The sequence below is a fragment of the Eleutherodactylus coqui genome, chromosome 2 (assembly GCF_035609145.1).
Source record: "Eleutherodactylus coqui strain aEleCoq1 chromosome 2, aEleCoq1.hap1, whole genome shotgun sequence".
Taxonomy (NCBI): Eukaryota; Metazoa; Chordata; class Amphibia; order Anura; family Eleutherodactylidae; genus Eleutherodactylus; species Eleutherodactylus coqui.
Genome location: NC_089838.1, coordinates 234,696,240 through 234,718,882, shown reverse-complemented (window position 1 = coordinate 234,718,882; position 22,643 = coordinate 234,696,240). Strand labels below are relative to the sequence as shown.

The window sequence follows — 22,643 nt, the reverse complement described above, 5'->3', positions numbered from 1 at the left end:
GGGCAACAACAGATACTACACAAAGTGGTACCATAGCACACACCCGGACAAGAAAGTCTGCGGAACTTCCATTGCTATACACAAGAACCTCCCCCACAGAGTCCTGGCCTCCATGGTGGACACGGAGGGCACATACCTTTTTCTTAAAATAGACCTGGGAAATCGCATAATTACAATCGCTAACGTTTATCTCCCCAACACAGGTCAGGTCGCCTACACTTGCCGGATGCTACGAGAACTGACACGGTTCGCGGAAGGCTCACACATCGTACTAGGCAGGGACCTCAACGTGGCCCTGCACCCCGCTCTTGACGCCTCAACGGGTAAGTCCAGTCTATCCCACACGGCCCTACATAGATTGCGGAGAAAGTTATCTGAATTGAAGCTCGTTGATCTCTGGAGAACACTGCATCCAGAGACCAAGGACTATAGCCACCACTTCATGGCCCATAACAATTATGGACGATTGAACTACATATTTGTTTCACATAGTCTTCTAGACTGGAGCCCCAGATGCTAATAGGAAACTTCATCTGGTCGGACCACGCACCTGTCTATGGGGCCCTATGCGGGGGGGGGGGGGGGGGGGGAGACATCAAGAGGCCTAAACAGTTGGAGACTTAATGACAATCTCCTTGGTGACGCTTGCTGCTTAGAGGAGATAAGGCGGACAATAGGAACATTTGTGGAGACCCACAGGACAGACACTACTTCACCGACTATCCAAGGGGAGGCCCTAAAATGTGTCTTAAGAGGAGTCTTCATATCCCATGGGACAAGATTAAAACGGGATAGAGTAGCGAAGTTAGCTGACCTGATATCTAGACTAGAAAAAGCGGAGTTGGCCAACAAGGCTAGCGCTTTCCCGACCCTAAAGGCGGAGATCTCGGCTCTACGCCAACAAATACTTGGGATCATGGACCAAAAATACCTACACATAAGAGACAGAATAAAAAGGGGGTACTACGAATTCGGAAACAAATGCAGCTCCTGGTTGGCGAAAGCATTAAACCCTCGGGAGAACCAGTCATACATCTTTGCACTGAACAAAGCTGACAAAAGCAAAGTACATGCCACAAAAGACATCCTGGAATGTTTCAGGGAATTCTATGGGGAGCTACATAACATAGAGGGGGTAGAGGAAATAACGGCGATAGATCAATATCTACAAAAATATGCCCCGACAGAGATCCCGACGGAAAACGCGCAACAGCTGGAGGACGACATTTTAGACCAGGAGATAATGGATGAAATTAAAAGCTTAAAGATTGGTAAAAGCCCGGGACCAGACGGCTTCACGCCCAGGTTCTATAAGATATGCGGAGACCTATTGACCCCAATGCTCAGTAGAGCCTTTAACGCGATATCTGGAAACTGCCCATTCCCATCCCAAGCCCTGCAAGCAATAATCACAGTAATCCCAAAATCGGGCAGAGACCCGATGTCATGTAGCAACTACAGGCCAATATCCCTGTTAAACGTCGACACTAAAATATTTGCTAAAACATTAGCCTCCCGCCTCCGGCCTCTTGTCCCTGGGCTCATCCACAGAGATCAAGTGGGGTTTGTGGCAGGACGCGAAGCCAGGGATAATACAATACAGACCATTTCCCTGATAGAGAGAGCACGAGAGGAAAAAAGCCCACTATGTCTGCTGTCGGCTGATGCTGAAAAAGCTTTTGATCGTGTAAACTGGAGGTTCCTAGAGGCTACATTAAAAAAAATAGGATTAGGCAATAGGACGATTGGCTGGATAATGGCACTTTATAACAACCCCACAGCTCAGATACGGGTCAATGGGAAGCTCTCCGCACCAATAACCATAAAGAATGGAACACGACAGCGCTGCCCGCTGTCACCGACACTATACATTCTGGTAATGGAGTCGCTGGCTAACGCGTTGAGGGAAAATAAGGAGATAAAAGGATATACAAAAGCCAGACAGGAGCACAAGACTGCCCTGTTCGCAGACGATTTACTAATATATATCACCAACCCCAGACAGGTCTTACCTGCAATCATACAAGAATTTAAAAGATACAGTTATGTTAGTAACTTTAAGATCAACCTGAGTAAATCAGACCTTTTAAGCATTACACTCCCGGCATCAGAAATTGCACAACTTAAACATCTGACCCCCATGAGCTGGAAGGAAGATAACATCAAATACTTAGGGGTGGTTCTCCCTGCAGACACCGGAAAAACGTACAGCTTAAACTACGAACGCATGCTCTCCACCATAACAAAAGACTTTGAGAGATGGAAACCGACAGCCCTCTCGTGGTTTGGCAGGATAAACTCTGTTAAAATGAACTCCCTGCCCAAATTATTATACCTATATCAAACCCTGCCCATACGAGTACCGCGGAACCTTTTTATCAAGCTACAAAAAGCAGTGACGCGATTTGTGTGGGGGGGAAACAAACCGCGTCTGAATTACAAACTACTAACCCAGCGGAAGGAGAGAGGAGGGACTGGACTGCCAAACCTACTCCTCTACTATAGAGCGGCCATATGCAAGACAGTCTTGGACCTAGTACACAAGGGGACCACTAAACGCTGGGTTGAGCTGGAAAGGGAGACAACGGCAGGGCGAATTAGGGGCCTTGCGTGGTTGCGAAGCGGATTAGGAAGGAGAGGCATCAGAGTCTCTCCCTTCATAAATTCCTTGCTGAAAATATGGGATGGTTTCGGGACACGACACGAGCTGGTAAAAGTGCCAGGGCCGTGGACACCGCTGAGAGGGAACCCAGACTTCCCTCAGGGAGATTCGGGATTACCCCTTCTGGATGAGCTGGATGTGGAGTTCCCTAGGAGACGTGATGGATAGAGAGGGTCTAAAACCGCTAGGAGACCTCCTGGGGGTGGTGAACCAAAAGACAGGTGCGTGGCTCCAGTACTACCAGATAGGCCATTATATACGATCCTTAGGACCAATATCAGGCCTGACGGCACCAAACACGCAATTTGAAAGTCTATGTGATCAACCTCAGAGGTCCAAAGGAGAGATCTCCGCGATCTATGGCTTTTTGGTTTCTGGGGAGGGACTGGACTCCGGAGGGGGGCACAGGAGAGCCTGGGAGAGAGAACTAGGGAGGGAAATACCGGAGGACTGGGACAAAGCCATATGCTTGACTCACAAAATGACGATCTCAAGCTGCCACCAGGAACTTAACTATAAGCTATTAACGAGGTGGTACCGAACACCAGTGCGGCTGGCTAAGTACGGAGGGGGGGTGTCTGACCTGTGTTGGCGATGCTTATGAGAGGCTGGCACACTCTCACACATATGGTGGTCATGCCCCCAGGTTAGGACACTCTGGAGGGAAATAGAAGCACTGTACAATGCGCTGAACAAGGGATCCCATGTGTGGACCCCTGAGATGGCCCTCTTATCGATTCTCCCGGGGTCACTAAAAAGCAATAGGAAAAGCTCTCTTAGGTTCTACCTTCTAGCGATGCGCACGGTGATACCCAGACTGTGGAGATCCCAGGACCCCCCAACCAAATTGCAGTGGGTGACCGTCCTTGATGAAATAGGCCGCATGGAAGAACTGAAAGCACGAGACGACACGAAATATCCAGTATATCACGCCACATGGGAACCCTGGCTAACGTTTCGTAGCTCCCCAAGATTTGACCAATGGTTGGTAAGTGGAATACTACCTAGTTAGAACCAAACCTGAAAGAGTGCAAAACAGCCCCGGAGCCAAGAACCCCTCCCCCCTCCTACACCCATCTCTCTTAACCCTTTCCAATCCAATTATTTTTTTCTCATTCATTCTCCCCAGCTCCAAATAAATAGGAGCTGGTGAGAATAGATGAGAAAAAATACATTGCCCTGCACCCTCCTGAACTGACAGAGTTCAGGAGGGTGCAGGTGCTCACTGCACCGTGGGGGTGGGGCTGCTTACCTGTCCGGCATCTTCCGCATTCTCTCTCTGCCTCCCGGCTCGGCGATCATGTGACCGCTGGGGTCAGGTGGCACCGAGCGGTCACATGATCGCCGAGCCGGGAGACAGAAGGGAGAATGCGGAAGACGCCGGACAGGTAAGCAGGTCCCCCCACGGTGCAGGCTCCCGGCTCGGCGTTCATGTGACCGCTGGGGGTCAGGTGACACCGGTGGTCACATGATCGCCGGCCGGAATCTCCGTGCATTACATAGCGCTAATTGAGCACTATGTAATGTGTAAAGGAGAAGGCAGAAAGGGTTAAAAACCCTTGGGGGTCCTCAATGAGGACCAGTGCAGGAGTGTATCTGCACCCAATGTGTCTGATGATCGGGTGCAGATGCACTCCTGCACTGCAGTGTCGGGCCTGCCCCGACATCGGAGCTGTGGAGGGAAATTATGATGTCGGGGCAGGCCCGACATTGGATTGGAAAGGGTTAACGCTTCATAGACCCTTGCGCAACATGCGCATACAATTAGGCGCGGTCCACAGCTGCCATCCTCTGTGCCCCCGCCACCCCCCCTATTAGGGGTCATGGGGATGCCAAGGCAAGGCTGGGGACCAACCCCTACCCCATGTCTCTCAAATATTCTCCCCCCCCCCCCCCCCTATTATTAACCCACCTTAGACCCCTCCTACCCCCTTTTCCCTTCTATGCTGTTACAAAGTTTTAGAATAAGATGATCATAAAAGTCTACTAGAAGCAACTATAAGCGTAACTAGCAGGGGTGGGCAGGATGAAAACCTTTATTAAGTACAAGCAAGAAGTTTAATGAGCAAGAAAGTAATAGATGCTGTTGAAATGTTTTTGAAAATGATTGTACAACCGAGTATTGAAAATTAATAAAAACACTTTTAAACACAAAAAAGCGACCATCCATGCTTTGGGGGCTGTTGCTTCAAGTAGGCTAGCAAGAAAAATACCTAACTGCAGCTAAGACAAAGAATGTTTTTAAATAATGTCAAGATTCATGCAATGTATGCATTTAATGCATTCTCTATTCAAAATGACACGTTAAGAATTACCTTGGAAAGAGATTTTCCATTAGCAGTGAGAGTGGCTAGTCCTGCACAACACACCAAAGCACTCGAACTTGATAGGCCAGAACTTGGTGGGATGGTTCCATCAACCAAGCAATTCATTCCTTTGGGTCTGTCCAGACTGAAGTGCTCCTTGAAAATATAGAGTACATGCAATTCAGAAATAATAAATACGAAACAAAGGAAATGGCCACAGAAAACCCTAATTGCATACTTGAGACAACTAATAAGACAACTGTGCTATCTCCACAGCCCTACTGAAAGAGAATGTAGCACCAGTGTACATGTGTGACCAGTGCTCCATTCAGTCTCCTCTTCATTATGGGTAGGGGACAGAACGGGAGGTGCATGGACCCCACAGTGAGGACGACGAGGGACACGGGACTCCTGTTCTGAAGATCGGCAGGGGTCTCGGCAGTGAGAACTCCAACGATCAGCAAGTTATCCCCTATCCTGTGAATAAGGAATAACTTGTAGTTGTGGTACAACCCTTTTAAACACAAAACAAAATTCACTGAAAAAAGGCATATTCTGCAGTAAACAGTCACACACAAATATAACCTTCAAGTCTTTCACAAGAAAGTTGTGCAGAAATCAATTGCTTAGGCTTCAATTTCTCTTGCAGAACTAGTCATACATGCTCAGAGTTCCCCAGAAATACAGGAAACCATATTCCACTGATAAGGAGTTCAAGGCAGTATTGCACAATTATACAGTGGGTCCATAAAATCTGCAGACCCCTTCACTTTTTTACATTTTGTTATACTGTGGCCTTGTGCAAATTAAATAAAAAATGTGAGTTTTTCCTCATCATATTGCGCTCAACATCCCTTTAATAACAAAGTAGAAACAAAAAGTTTGTATTTTTTTTAATGAAAAAAATAACATTTTGCATTGACAAAAATTTCTAAGTATTGAGAGTTGAGACCCTTTGGTATGACACTTGAAATTTTGCTCCGGTAGCCTCCCATTTCTCTTGATCATGTTTAAGATGTTTCTACACCTTGATTAGAGTCAGCTGTGGTAAATTCAGTTGATTGGACATAATTTTAAAACAAAACACCCATATCTATATAAGGTCTCACAGCTCACAATGCCAAAACCAAGCCATGAAAAGTAAAGAACTGCCTGTAGAGCTCAGAGCCAGGATTGTGAGGAGGCACAGATCTGAAGAAGGCTACAAAAAAAAGTTTCTGCTGCACTGAAAACTCCTCCATAATTCTTAAATGGAAGAAGTTTGGAACAACCAGGACTCTTCCTAGAGCTGGCCAGCCCACCAAACTAAGTAATTGGGGGAGAAGGGCCTTTCTAAGAGAGGCAACCAAGAACCCAATGGTCAGTGTAGCTGAGCTCCAAAGATCCTGTGTGCAGATAAGTGAAACTACCAGAAAATCAACCATCACAAACCTAGGCTTCATGGCAGAGTGACCAGAAAAAAGCATCTTCTCAGTAAAAGACACATAAAAAGGACTAATTTGATTTATCCAGTTTTTTTGCAATGCGGATATTTTTATCTTCATATTGTAACATTTATGTGAACTACTTAATGTTTTTGATAGTATATAGATCTTTTAAGGTTCGTCCATATGGGAGATATGGTACAGCTTATAATTGTTATCTTGATTATGATATCCTTCCCTCCTTTTTTTCCATGTTCATTTTCCCTTTAACTTTAGATTACTGAAGCTCCCTTTTGGCAGAGCATCTCACATATGATACTGTAACTAGTGCGAGTCCATCTGTGGTAATCATATTATCAGCCTCCTGATCTTAAGAATCGATTCCAGCCATCCTACTTTGAGTCTTAGGGCCCATTATGTTTGCCTTATATTATACCAATGCTTTTGAGTTTCAGATGGTTTGGAGTTTCCTTTTCAGGTCATCAGGAAACCAACACATTTTTTTTATATACCTAGTGGATATCATATATCCCCTTAATCTTGTAGGGTTTACAAAGCTCCTGCTATTCTTGTCTCATAATACATATTGTCTCCCACAATGTACGGGGATTTAATTACCCATTAAAAAGGAAGCAAGCATTACTGTCTTAGCTAAAGCACCGCCCCGATACGATATGTAACAAGGAAACTCATTTCTCTCAGTCATCAACACCTAGGTATTTTCACCCACAATATTCTAAGTTATATACAGCTCCTGCTCCTAAAAAGTAAAGGAGTCTTGAACCTCTTCCACAACTCTCTGCCATTTCATAAAGATCAGGTAGATGCTGCAGGCAGATTCTGTATAATCTCTGGGAAATTATATGATTGATCAGCAGATAGTAATTATTAATGTTTACGCCCCTTCGGAAAATCCCTTACCTACGCTTTCACTAATCAGTCATAAACTTCTGCAACACCCCTCAGCAAAATTAATTTGGGCAGGTGACTTTAATCTTTCATTCTCACTAGCACTAGAAAGATCAGTGACAAAACCTTACCGATTTACCAATTTGCAAAGAAGAGATTGGTCTGATACTCTTACTTCTTTCTTTAGCCGACTGTTGGAGAGATCTCCAAGGTACTAAAAGAGGCTATGCATACTCTTCTCTGGTTTTTTGTACATATTCGCGACTAGATTATATTTTAGTTTCCTCCTCTGACTCACCGTTCTTGGCCACGACCAGACATCTGCAGTGTTCTTGGTCTGATCACGATGTTGTCCTAGTGTCTATTTTATGGACGTCTATATTGCCTCCCATGGCTAGATGACCTCTCCCAAATTTTGTAACAGCTCATTGAATTCTTTGAAGTCAATACTACTTCTGATTCTACTGCTATGTGGATCTAACTTTTACATAAGGCTTTTAATAAAGGGCAGTTAATTAAGATAGCCTCGCAGAAAAAAAGAGAATAAAAATCAAGCCCTTTTAGCCTTAGAAAGACAACTTTTCCTATTAGAGGGTCTTAATTAGCAGTGCCCCTTATTAGCTACAAATAAGGAAAAACCAAACCACACCAAACCACAAATTATGCCATTTTATCCCACTAGATAGAGTGGGCCTTTTAGTGGACTTGGGCCACTTAAAATTTGCTAATAAAGCAGATAGTCTTCTAGCATCTAAGCTTTAAGACAGAGAGAGTCAATATGATCGTTAAAATCAATACCTCACAGGGAACTAGAACATCTAATCTAGACTTGATATACAAAACTTTAAATTATTTTAATACTTTGTATAAAAGCCCATGATAGCAACTCCAATTTTGGGACCTAAATTTATGAACTGTATACCCACTCTTAGTAATTCTCAAACTTGTAAAAACCCCAACAGGTTTACAGCCTTACACTATAAAAACATTTTTAAGATCTCTTGGTCCAACCCATAAATAACCTGTTTCAAAATCTTATGATCGGTCAGAATCTCCCCCTCCCCCCCATGAATTTCTAAATTTCCACCTTACAGTTAAATCTTGATTACAAAATATTTACATCTATCTGGCCACTTGACTAAACAGTTTATTCCCATCCCTAATTCACAGGGACCAAATATTCTGCTACCAAAACGAAAGCTCCCATGATCCCTTTAGCTTTAGATATAGAAAAAGTCTTCAATACCCTCTCCTGGAAATATTTATTTTATATTCCGGAACACACCGGAGTCAAAGGACCTTTTATTTCGGCCCTTATGGTCGCTTTTCTCTAAACCTTGCACCTTGTTTAAAAACCCTTCTAATGAGGCTACACCCATACCTATCAATCCCTTGTCCCCTGCTCTATTTGTACTTGCCGTCGAACCTTTATTGTTGGTTATCAGATCTAACCTTAACATAAAGGGAGTGCAGCTTGACAACACAAAATATGAAATAAGCCTCGTTGGCAATGATCTGTTGTTGACTCTCTTACCGAATCTAATGTCGTAACCTCCTTACCGAATCTAATGTCGTAACCTCCTTACCGAATCTAATGTCGTAACCTCCTTACCGAATCTAATGTCGTAACCTCCTTACCGAATCTAATGTCGGTGCTGGATGCTTGGGCTACCCTTTCTGGTCTTAGAGTAAACTTCAATAAGTCTGAGATAACGTTAATTCCCCCACACCCTTAGTAAAGTTAATTAACCTCAATTTCAATTTGCAACATAAGCTACATTATATATCATATCTAGGTGTGAACCTGACTACTTCTTTACACTTTCTATATAAATGGAATTTCCCCCATTAATTAAAGATTTTAATCATAGTTTGCTAGGTGGGACAGCCCACTCTTATCTTGGGGAAGTAGGATTAATGCTATAAAGATGGTTACACTACCACGCTTGTTATATTTCTTTGGGTACCTTACTATATGCATCCCTCTATACGCTTTAGAAAATTTCTAATCCACAATTATGTACTATCAGAGAAAGCTGGAAGGTCTTTCAGTACTTAACCTAGTTAAAAATATTAAAATCAGCAAAATAGCTCAATGGGCAGTAATCTCCAGAGGCCCTGAAGCTCCTCTTTGGGCCGAGCTTAAAGAAAACCAAATTACCCCACACTCCTTTGCTTTCTGAGCCCTTGGCGCCTGCCCTGTTTTCATTGAGCCCACTTGCATACTATTCTCTTCTTCTTTGGAGGAGCACTCTATTTAAATATGCACTATTTTCTAGGTTCTCCCCTATGCTTTCTATTATCCCCAACCTCAACCATAAATTCTCATCAAGCCTATATTTCTCTCTCTTTACCTGGTGGAGCACCAACCAGCTAACTAACCTACACCAATTTAGTGTCAAATCCAAACAGGAGCATTTAAGAGGTAATCAAGTCTCACTTTCTCCACTCCTTAACTCTTCCACCTTTACTCCCTAACTTCACTTTGTATGAATCCATATGTGCACAAAACGCATTACAAAGAGAAATTATTTCAGTGATCTATAGTATATTGAACCCAACCACCATTGGAGAGAAAACTTTGATTTATGTGGAGATCAGAAGTGGGCCTACAGACCAAAATACCCATTGAAAGATGACATCATTGTTATACCACTAATTTGAAAGGTAGCCACCAGGTCACCCTTATGGAGACCTCAATAAAGATTCTCCACAGAATTTACCTGGACCCTCAGGGGCTACATTATTGCTTTCCCTCCTCTTCCCCATTTTGTTATCCACTGCATATTCGGTGGACCTGCCCAGAAGCTGAGAGTTTCTGGTTCCAGGTTCACGGGCTACATAATTGTTTCTTTGTTGATCCGATTCCCAAATCCCCTACTGTTTTTCTTTTAGGCGATTGCCCACCACAATTTAAGAAACAAATTCATAAGCATATCCAATATATTGACAAGGCCACAAGAACTCATATAGCTTCCAGGTGAAACAATGCTACAAGGTGTTCGCCGTAATGTACTATCAACCTAACTATCACCCTAGAAAACTCAATTTATTTCCACTTTTACTACTCCCACTCTACATAACTTTGGAGTTCTAAATGGATTCTAAACAACCTTTTGTACTGTTATCCACCTTCCCCATGACCCACTGCCAAAGCATATTGTATATTGTCATTTTTCAATGTATTATGTATATTTTTGGCTATCCTGTAAATTTTTACATTTGCTGCCTGCAAGGAGAAAATAAAACTGCTTCCAGTTTTACTTTTTTGTGTGATTAATACCAATTAAAACTTTTGAATTGAACAAACAACATGAAATCCCATAGAGAGTTTGCTAAAAAAAACACCTAAAAGGACTTTGACAGTGAGAAACAAGATTCTCTGGTCTGATTAAACCAAGATTGACCTTTTTAGCCTTAGTGCTAAGCATTAATCTGGCGAAAATCAGACACTGCTCATCACCTACCCAATACCATCCCTACAGTGAAGCATGGTGGTGGCAGCATCATACTGTGGGGGTGTTTTTCTGTGGCTGGGACAGGGAGACTGGTCAGGGTTGATGAAAAGCTGGATGAAGCAAAGTACAGAAATATTTTTAATAAAAATCTGATCTAGAGGGCAAGGACTTTAGACCGTAGAAGTCTCATCTTTCAACAAGACAATAACCCCAAGCACACAGCCGAGACAAAACAAGAATGGCTTAGAGGCAACTATGTGAATGTCCTTGCGTGGCCCAACCAGAGCCCTGACTTGAGCCTAATTGAAGATCTATGAAGAGACCTGAAAATGGCTTTCCACAGACGGCTCCCATCCAACCTGACAAAGCTTGAGAGGATCAGCAGAAAGAATGACAGAAAATCCCCAAATCCAGGTGTGCAAATCTTGTTGCTTCATATGGAAGAAGATTAAAGACTGTCAAAGGTGTTTTAGGTAAGTACACGCTCGGAATACTTATGTCAATGCAAAATAGGAGTTTTTAATTTTTTTAAAAATGTACAAAAGTTTTTTAAAATTCTGTTTTCACTTTGTCATAATGGGGTATTGAGTGCAGAATGATGATGGAAAACTTGAATTTATATTTGTACAACATAACAATGTAAAAAAAAAAATGGAAAGGGTCTGAAGACTTTCCAGACCCGCTGTAAGTGCTTCATGCCAGAGTCTGAAATGTTGTGTCTGTCATATGGTGCTTTTATAAGCATCTAAAAAAGGTGGCCATATAATACAGCTATCGGCCTAATGTACATCTAATGTGTAAGGCCATCTTAAAAGGGGTTGTCCCATGAAAAATTAAAGTTGAATGTAGCCAATAATTATAAATGTTGCAGTTACATTTATTAAAAAATGTTTCTATTCCCAGATATCCTAGGACTAACTATTACAATAGCGCCACCTGCTGATTCTATTGAAGAGCCTTTCTAGGTCTAGTCCACCTGAATAAATGTTCCAGTGTGAACAGACCTACTCAGTTACGCCTCTATGCAGGGGGGAAGGCAAGAGTGAACAGGTGGAACAATTACTGACATGAACACAACAGAGAGAGCAGGTGGCACTATTCTAACATCACTATCTGTGGATATAACCATTTTTTTTAATAAGGCCTCATGTCCACGGCTAAATTGTCATTTAAAATCCGCAGCGTGATCCGCGTCCTATAGGGATACATTGGACACCTACAGGTAGTTAAATACCTGCAGATGTCATTTTCCCTTGAGGCGCGGATTGCATGTGCGGGAAAACACCCGCGGCATGCTCCATTTTTAGTGCTGGTCTCCCGCGGGGATGGCTCCCGCAGGCTTCTATTGCAGCCTATGGAAGCCGTCCAGATCCGCGGGACACCCGCACTTGAATTTCTGCTCTCTGGCGCGGGAGAGCAGGAGCTCAAAGAAAAAAAAAAACGGAGTGCCCGCCGCATGCGCTCGGCACGCTGCCGGCGTGCCGAGCACATCCGCCGGCCCGCAGAAAGGAGATCTGGCCGCGACGGAGGGAAGATCCGCAGCGTCCGGACAGGTAAGTTTAAGCTTCTTTTTAGCCTTATGTCCATGGGAAAGGAGGGACCCGCTGCGGGATTCTGCATGGAGAATCCGCGGCGGGCCGGATTTTCCCCGTGAACATGAGGCCCAAGTGTAAATTAAAAAAATGTTTATGATTATGGGCTGGAATTAACTAGAAACAATATTTTTCTTGGGACAACCCCTTCAAAATGCTAAGTCACTGTCCCTAAATTTAGAAAAAAAGCCCAAACAAAGCTGTCTACAGTTGAAATTTGGCTGATCTTCATCTCATCTTCTTGAGATCTAAGAGTGGAAGATATTTTTTATATTATGATTACTGCGTTTCCCAGACACTGAGTTATGCAATTCTGCAGTCTTTGGTTATCAAGGCTGGATTAATAGTGTTATATTACAGAGTTAACTTTCATGAAACAGCTATATTTTTAAATTATGGTTCTAAGGATTTGTGACGTAATGGGAATATATACAGTTAGGGCCAGAAATATTTGGACAGTGACACAAGTTTTGTTATTTTAGCTGTTTACAAAAACATGTTCAGAAATACAATTATATATATATAATATGGGCTGAAAGTGCACACTCCCAGCTGCAATATGAGAGTTTCCACATCCAAATCGGAGAAAGGGTTTAGGAATCATAGCTCTGTAATGCATAGCCTCCTCTTTTTCAAGGGACCAAAAGTAATTGGACAATGGACTCTAAGGGCTGCAATTAACTCAGAAGGCGTCTCCCTCGTTAATCTGTAATCAATTAAGTAGTTAAAAGGTCTGGGGTTGATTCCAGGTGTGTGGGTTTGGATTTGGAAGCTGTTGCTGTGACCAGACAACACGCGGTCAAAGGAACTCTCAATTGAGGTGAAGCAGAACATCCTGAGGCTGAAAAAAAAGAAAAAATCCATCAGAGAGATAGCAGACATGCTTGGAGTAGCAAAATCAACAGTCGGGTACATTCTGAGAAAAAAGGAATTCACTGGTGAGCTTGGGAACTCAAAAAGGCCTGGGCGTCCACGGAAGACAACGGTGGTGGATGATCGCCGCATACTTTCTTTGGTGAAGAAGAACCCGTTCACAACATCAACTGAAGTCCAGAACACTCTCAGGGAAGTAGGTGTATCTGTCTCTAAGTCAACAGTAAAGAGAAGACTCCATGAAAGTAAATACAAAGGGTTCACATCTAGATGCAAACCATTCATCAATTCCAAAAATAGACAGGCCAGAGTTAAATTTGCCGAAAAACACCTCAAGAAGCCAGCCCAGTTCTGGAAAAGTATTCTATGGACAGATGAGACAAAGATCAACCTGTACCAGAATGATGGGAAGAAAAAAGTTTGGAGAAGAAAGGGAACGGCACATGATCCAAGGCACACCACATCCTCTGTAAAACATGGTGGAGGCAACGTGATGACATGGGCATGCATGGCTTTCAATGGCACTGGGTCACTTGTGTTTATTGATGACATAACAGCAGACAAGAGTAGCCGGATGAATTCTGAAGTGTACCGGGATATACTTTCAGCCCAGATTCAGCCAAATGCTTCAAAGTTGACGGACGGCGCTTCACAGTACAGATGGACAATGACTCCAAGCATACAGCCAAAGCGACCCAGGAGTTCATGAGTGCAAAAAAGTGGAACATTCTGCAATGGCCAAGTCAATCACCAGATCTTAACCCAATTGAGCATGCATTTCACTTGCTCAAATCCAGACTTCAGACGGAAAGACCCACAAACAAGCAAGACCTGAAGGCTGCGGCTGTAAAGGCCTGGCAAAGCATTAAGAAGGAGGAAACCCAGCGTTTGGTGATGTCCATGGGTTCCAGACTTAAGGCAGTGATTGCCTCCAAAGGATTCGCCACAAAATATTGAAAAAAAAATACTTTGTTTGGGTTATGTTTATTTGTCCAATTACTTTTGAGCTCCTAAAATGTGGAGTGTTTGTAAAGAAATGTGTACAATTCCTACATTTTCTATCAGATATTTTTGTTCAACCCTTTAAATTAAACGTTACAATCTGCACTTGAATTCTGTTGTAGAGGCTTCATTTCAAATCCAATGCGGTGGCATGCAGAGCCCAACTCGCGAAAATTGTGTTACTGTCCAAATATTTCTGGCCCTAACTGTAAGTCTGCATTGCTATTGTTGCATTTAAAAAATATGGCTCCATGGAAAGTTGGGATACATCAGGATCCACTGGAGGTCATTTGAAAAGAAATTCATTATACTGTGTTGCCCTGTAAGGGACCTTTCTGGAGGGTGGAATATTTCTGCAACACGTGGATTTTAATGCAAAAATGCTAGCAGAATTCAGCCATATTCAATTTCATATCAAAATCTGCATGTTAAACATATGGAATTTGGTGCAGAATTCTATGCATGGTGGAAGATTCAACCACTGTTGCAGAAATATTCCACCCCATGTAACAGCTCCATAAGAAAAGCCTGTTACAGTAGGTTGGTCAACTTCCACCAAGGCATTTACCATTTTCACGGGAAAATAGCATTGCATGCAACACTAATTGTCCCATCAAAACAATGTGAGCTGCCATGGAGGCTCCAAATAGGTTTCAAACAGATTTCGCCATTTAGCAGAGATTTAGAGGGGGCGCATTATTGGAATGCGTGGGGCTGGATGGTTCTGTCGACAAATTGCCCGTCACCTTGGCCGTTCTGTCCAGACTGTCAGGAGGTGTTTGGACTAGTGGATGCATGAGGGCACACAAGGCGATCGGGCTCACAATGCCCTCAACAGATCACCAGTACAGAGGACCATCTGATCATCCGACAAACACAAGCAGCTCGAGCTGTTTCACTGTCCGCCATCCAGAGACAGGTGGCACCATCGTTACATGCCCCAGTGTCTGTCCGAACCTTTAGCAGGCACTTAACTGAAGGCCTTTTGGTGTCATGGCGCCAATTACACGTACTGCCTTTGACACCCACCATTGGTTCTGTTTGCAGTGAGGTCGTGAACAACGAAACAGGACTGCTACTAATGGAACAGAGTTGTCTTCAGCGATGAATCCAGGTTTAGTTTGTGCATTGACAACTGCCATGTTTGTGTCTAGAGACCTAGGGGTCCAAATTACAGAATATGGCTAAAATGATACATTCTTAGGTTATAGAGCTAAACATGGTTTTAAAAGAATGCGGCATAACTTTTTCTTCTTCTTAAAGTTTTGCAGTATTTTTTCCCTCAGGCTTTTGTGTATTGCTTCACGAACTCTAATTTTAACTAGAAGCTTTTCTCTGTAATATGGCATGCATTGGAACATGCCACATTTTCTTTTCCCATTAGAGAATCCTCAGAGAGTCTTTTTGTGAAAATAAAATATAGGATTCTATAGATGCCGTAGCGGAACTCTCTGTAATATGGATCCTGAATGTGATCAACAAGATTTACCTGATCACTTAATGAGGGGGATAATGTTTTTAATAGATGCTAGAACAATTTAAAAATTCTACAGTCATTACAGGAATGTAATTTGGAGTCCCATGCTATTTTCAGAAAGAGGTCTAATATTACAGCTTATGTTAATACCATGTCTTGGCTTCACTGTCCTGGACATCTCAAACATTGTAGGACAGACCCCACCTGCTTCATGTGTATTATCTTAAACCTCAGTATCCAGTACACAACAGCTGATCCCCTTTAGCCGTGTTTGTGTTAAAGAGGCAATCATACTTAATCTGAGGCTTTATAGTTTGGTTTGGGGCGGTTATTTTTATAAGGTTCTATTGCAGATTTAGATCCACAAAACCCTTTCAAAGCAAACAGAAGTGTTCTTTCACTATTAAGGCCGGCTACACACCGCCGCATTTGCATTGCGGAATCTGGATTGGAGTGTCCGCCTCTGGATTCCGCCGCAAATACCGCCCATAGCATGCTATGGAAAAGTGTTTTTTCCTGTACACAAGCGGATATCAATTGCAATTTCCGCTTGCGGAGTAAAAAAAAAAAATCGCAACATGCCCTATTTCAGAGCGGATTCCGCATGGACGGTCTCCATTGAAGTCAATGGAAGCTATTCGACCCATGGCCCTTGCGCAATGACATTGCGGAATAGTCGCAGGTACCCACATCATCGCCTAGCGACGACGCAGGAAAAGCAGGAATTAAAAAAAACCAAAAAACTGTGCTGCGCATGTCTGACGGCTCGCCGCACAGACTATCCGCAGTAGAGATAAAGAAGAAGAATGTCAGGTGCGCGCAGATAACGGCTGGGCACAGGGTTGGATTCTGCTGCAGGCTCCTTCATGCGGAATCCGACACAGTCGTGTGCAGCCGGCCTAACTTTTAAACATATTAAAAGGGGTTGTCCTGTTACTGGACAACATTCCCTTCCCCACAAATATCTGTAACTGCATTTAAATAACAGAAAGAGCTATACTTACCATTTTTCTGTACTGCAGCCCCATCATGGTCCCAGTGTTTATTGTGGTAGATAAGGTCACTGGAAGTCAGGTGACCTCTGCAGCGTCACCGCCCATGTTACTGATAACAGCGCTCACATCCTGGGCGCCATGATGCCAGGAGTTCTGAACAATGACACTGCAAACTTTGATTGGCTGCAGTGGTTACCCGGCTTCCTGTGACATCATCTACCACAACACACACCAAGAACATGGCGGGGCTGCAGCACTGATTCACAGCGGCGGACAAGGGATAAGTACAGCCCTTTTTGTTACTCTAATGCAGTTCTAGCTATTGGGTGAATGTTGTCCAATAACCAAACAACCCTTTAAAAAAGGTCATGTACTGCAAAATATACAAAAGCACATCACTTTTCACCATAGCCAATTACTAGAGATGAGCGAGCGTACTCGGAAAAGCACTACTCGCTCGAGTAATTTGCTTTATCCGAGTATCGCTGTGCTTGTCCCTGAAGATTCGGGTGCCGCTGCGGCTGACAGGTGAGTCGCAGCGGGGAGCAGGGGAGAGCGGGCAGGAGAGAGGGAGAGAAAGATCTCCCCTCCGTTCCTCCCCGCTCTCCCCTGCAGCTCCCTGCTCCGTGTCGGCACCCGAATCCTTCAGGGACGAGCACAGCGATACTCGGATAAAGCAAATTACTCGAACGAGTAGTGCTTTTCCGAGTACGCTCGCTCATCCCTACCAATTACCATTTAGTGATTTGGACTTTTGCATTTTCTAACTACTTGGGTATACTATAAACCTTCTTTAAAACAAGGTTTGCAGCGATAGAGGTCAAAGAATAGAAAGTAAGCAAATGAGTTCAGTATGTAACGCTTACTAAAGTTACATTTTATTGAAGGGTTTCGTGGTATCCTTTTTACTTTAGACCTTCTATTCATGAAGTGTTGGAATTGTATGTATGGCAAAATAATGCCAGCCCTCTTGCTGTACCTACAGGACTGAGTGCCCCTGCATACAAGCCTGTACATAGCCTTCCCCTCTGTGCACATGCTGCCATACGGACTGAGTGCTACTGAAAGGTTTACATGCAGCATCGCTTAGTCCTGCGGGCACCAGAGAGAGAAAAGAAGAAGTGCATTTATTGTTAATACACATAATGGAAAAGTCTTTTTATTTTTCATGAATAACAGGGCAAAAATAAATAAACCATGGAAAATCCCTTTAATTTTCAATATCCAATATAAGTCACAGAGATAATGACATATAAGCAGTGACCCTCTTCAGTTCCATAACTAACACACACGGCATTACTATCTTAGGACTCTCTTACACAAGCGTATGGTCACTGCATATTATGCGCGCAGTTTTTGCGTGCATAATACGCAGTATTAATCTCCCATACACTTTAACTATGTCTCTTTCACAAAAAAAGCAAGAACATTTTTATTTATTTTTTTTTAATTGCGGCATGCACCATCATGGCGCATATTAATAAGCAATAAAAAAAGTCCTATAAGATTTACAAGTATAAAAACATCCATGACCCAGAAGTGGTATGGTCTGGGATCCTGTATTTAACCTCTAAGTGACGGCCCTATATCGTTTTTAAGTCCTGCAGATGCAGGATGTGTATGAAGGGCGATCGCGGGGCAACCTCCCTTCATACATTCACGGTGTCTGCTGTTTCTTACAGCTGACACCCGGCGGAAACCGTTGCGATGAGCCGCGTGGCTCGTCGGGGCTGTTAACCCTTTAAATGTCGCTCTCAGTTCTGACAGCGGCATTTAAATCCCACGATGTTCGGGAGTCCCATATGGCCCCTGTGATGAGATCGCAGGGAGCCGCACAGGTGTCATGGCAGCCGGGGGCCTTCTGAAAGGCCCCAGGGCTGTCATGGCAGAATGGCTATCAAGCCATTCCTGTGGGGTGACTTGACAGAATGCCTGTCAGATCGCAGTAGGATGTAATGCTATGGCATTACATCATACTGCAGGAGTGATCAAAGAATCCCAAGTTGTGGTCCTCTAGGGGGACTCAAAAAAAAAAGTAAAAACCAGATCAATAAAGTTTTACTAATTGCAATAAAAAGTAATAAATGTTTAAATCACCCCCACTGTTCTCCTGGCATCATGGCTCCCAGCATCTAAGTAGTGATGCCAGGAGAATGGCACCTGACCGCTAAAGCCTCCGATGCGCTGCAGAGATTAAATAGTAGCCATCTCTAAACAAAGACTGGGAAGACCAAAGCAATGGATAGTTGAGACGGTAAGTTTTATTGCTTTCATAGATTTAGCCCCATTTTTTAAAAAGATTGTCTCGCACCCAGACAAGCCCTTCAACATAAATTTTCTTCTGTATAACATGGTAGAAAATGTCATCAAAGCAATAATGCAAATGCTATTTTATCAAATTTTTGGAAAACCATTGCCAAAAAACAAAGCAGAATGTGCAGAACTCATATCCGTGCGATAGATGGAGGCTGCCACATTTTATCTCTCCTTACGTTTGAGAGAGATCATCTTCAATCAGAGGAACGTTACAGCACTTCTGACCTCCTTTTGTGACGAACCAAAGCTCTACATTTTCTCTTTTCCAGTAATTTAATCAGTTTACTTTCTTATTAGGCAGGATGTCATTTGTATCGTTGAATCACAGGATGCTGGCTGACAATTGCTCTTAATGAGTTTACCCAGGCACGTTACAGATGGATTTGCAAAAGGTCTGCTCAGTAATAAAGAAGTATGCCTCTGCAGAATATCTGCTATAAAGTCACTAAGGCCGCGTTCATACGAACGTGTGAGAAAACGCGTTGGGGATCGCAGTATTGCCGGGGTTTTTTGCCTGCACATGACAGTATATCTTATACGCAGGCTTCCTGGTTTCATTTTTCTAATTTAAAATTTCCCTCTGTCACTTGGCGACTTTGCGTATAAACGCCGAACATGTATAGAGTTTTATACACACCTACAGAGAACAATAGGGCTCTATCGCTCGTAATACGCAGTGAAATAGAAAATGATGCATTCTATTTTACATGCAATGAATAAATGATAGTGTTAGTGGAACAGTAAAAATCCATGTATTTGAATTGCTGCTATGTACTGCGTAATATACGCACGAGTAAAATACAATTCAAATATGCTTGTGTGAGCCCAGCCCAACTCCTTCCACATCATTTACTAGGGTACACATAGTAGGTCTATATGGCTAACTATTCATATAAATGAACATATTCGCATTAAAAGTAAGTATTTTTAATTTACTCCTCTTGAAGAAAATAAAAGTGTAGAGCGCCCACACAAATGCTTACAATCAGTGCTATATCATTCGGATGATTTACCTGAATTCCTTTCAGTCCACACAGAAAGTAACTGTGCCACAAAGGTTTTGTCTTGTTAATCTGAATGTCATTAAGACCTAATGAAAAGTCTCTATAAAAGAAAAGAAAAGTTACAATCGTGAAAATAGATAATTCCATAGCCCTTTGCTGCCACACCCTGGCACAGAAAGGTATAACAATGAGAGAAAATAAATGAGTCTTTAACCTCTTACGGACCAGCTCTTTTCCCCCCACCCTTTTCTTTCCCCCTCCCACTTTTAAAAGATCATAAGTATTATTTATGCATCATTGTAGATGTCTTAGGGCTTGTGTTTTGCGGGACGAGTAGTATTTTTCAATGGTACTATGTAATGTACCATATAGTGTACAGAAAAACTTAAAAATTTTTTTAAAATAGAGTGAAATGGGAAAAAAAAGCACAATTCCATCATCTTTCAGGGGTCTTGTTTCTACAGTGTACACACTGCAGCAAATGTAACAATTTTATTCTCTGGGTCCATATGATTACTGTGATACCAAATCTATATTTTTTTTTGTGGCTGTACTACATTTAAAAAATAAAAATATTTTCATGCTGCCAATATACTAACAGCAATAACTTTATTTTTTCGTCAACATAGTTGTGCGAGGTCTCATTTTTGCGGGACGTCTTGTAGTTTCTATTAGTACCACCTTGAAGTAAATATGACTGTTCAATCCCTTTTTACTACATTTTTTCTTTAAGACGGTTGACAAACAAACAAAAAAGAAAAGGCGTATTTCTAAAGTTGTGATGATGTTCACCGTGCGGGGTAATTAATACGTTACTTTCATAGATTGGACTTTTATGGATGCAGCAATACCAAATGTGTTTTGGGGCTTTTTTTAATTTAGATTTTTATATATTTTTTATAAATATGGCAAAAGGAATAAAAAAAAAAGAACTAATAAGACCCCTCATATACAGCCTGCATTCGATTTCAATGGAGTGTCGCAGACTAGTGCTGGAATGCAGTGCTTCTAATGCTGCGAATTTTGAGCTGTCTGCTCTCCTTTGTCTAATATTACATCACCTGTTGGTTTACTTTGGAGCAAAATTTTGGTGCGTGTTGTCTCATTTAAGTCACATCCCCTTATCGAGCTAGACAGTGTCTAAGACATGTAAATAAAAGTAGCGTGTGGCATGTACGCCATTTTTTGTACGCAAACTACGCCAGCATTTGGGCACATTGAGCATAGTTAATATACCCAGAATGTTAGTTATGGTAGAACATACGCAGACGTTCTGTTTTTTAACTACAGTACAACTTTCAAAATACTCTGTAAAAAAAAAAAAGAGATATCTAAGGATTTCATCTTCACAAATACATTAGATAGAATATTTAAAGTGACTCTCTAGGCTACCAACATAATTCTGACCAGAGAGCGGAGGGGGTATATTACCTGCACTTATTTCCTCACCTTCATCCCTCTGTTGCGCCAGTTCCAGTCCAGTTTTAGGGTGGCCAAGATGGCTGTTACCATCTTTAGACTAATTAATAAACTTAAAGTGCATTAATAGTGTTAGACTACTAATGCACTGTACCTGCACTGCGATTGGCCAGCATTTCCCACGTGACCAGTGCACAGTAGAATTCGAAAATGGCAGTAGCTGCCCATCTTAGCCACCTGAAAGCAGGACTAGACCTGGCACGACAATGGGATGGAGAAGAAGATCAAGTGCAGGCAATATATCCCTCCACTCTTTGATCCTGGGACACAACTTTGTCCCAAAATCAGAGGGTCGCTTTAATAGGTTTCAAAACTATGAGTTGCTAGGGAAAATAAAAATCACTGCGGCGTACTATGTAAGCACTGAGAAATCTGCAGTAGCGTAGTGCTGTAATAATGTAACAGAAAATGAAACATGAACATATTTTTTTTCCACATTTTTAACTACCCATATAAAAATATCTTAAAACATTCAACTTTTTGAGCAGACACAATAGGCTAGCACTTTCTATTCTCGGTAGTTCCCTTGTCGGCTTTGCTGTAGTGACTGGGACGGTATGATCAGTCATTCATTATCACTAGCAAATATGTGAGGAAATGAAAGTTCTATGGTACTGTTGATGGCCTATATAGCAACAATATGCACTCAGATGTATGTATCTCCCATCATTCCCTGGTAACCAGGAAAAGGGCAGTATTCACTTCCTGCAGACTAATAAACAATATCTTTCTCTGCCAATTGACTCCTGTACATTTTAGCTGCCCTAAAGAACACCCACCCTACTGTACTGCCTATGCAGGAAGGAAGAGTGCTGTATGGCTCATATGGCAAATGACCAGAAAGTAAAAATATGCATAAAAAAGAATTTCTCACCAATATACTTTACATCTAATGAAAGAAACTAAAAAATAAATACATGAGACATTCGCTTTATCTGGTCTGCTGCATACCTTCTCCTATACATTATTTTTCTATCAATACAAAGAGAGGTAATTTGACATTGTGTATCCTAACTCATTAACGGGGATTTTCCAATATACACCTTTATCACCAATCCATAGGACAGGTATTAAAAGTCTGATCGATGGAGATCTCATCGCAGACACCACCACTGATCCTGAGAAAAGGGCTCCGAGTCCATCTTT

General features: G+C 42.4%; 1 protein-coding gene across 2 annotated transcripts in view; it reads right to left on the bottom strand.

Annotated features, from left to right (window-relative positions):
• GALK2 (galactokinase 2) overlaps positions 1 to 22,643 on the bottom strand; it is a 170,480-nt gene that overhangs the window by 121,624 nt on the left and 26,213 nt on the right. For both annotated transcript variants that reach the window (XM_066592626.1, XM_066592627.1), the window contains exons 4-5: positions 20,028 to 20,118; positions 4,978 to 5,124 (exon numbers count right to left, since the gene is read on the bottom strand). In XM_066592626.1, the coding sequence (XP_066448723.1) occupies positions 4,978 to 5,124; positions 20,028 to 20,118 (238 nt within the window). The remainder of the gene's footprint in view (positions 1 to 4,977; positions 5,125 to 20,027; positions 20,119 to 22,643) is intronic.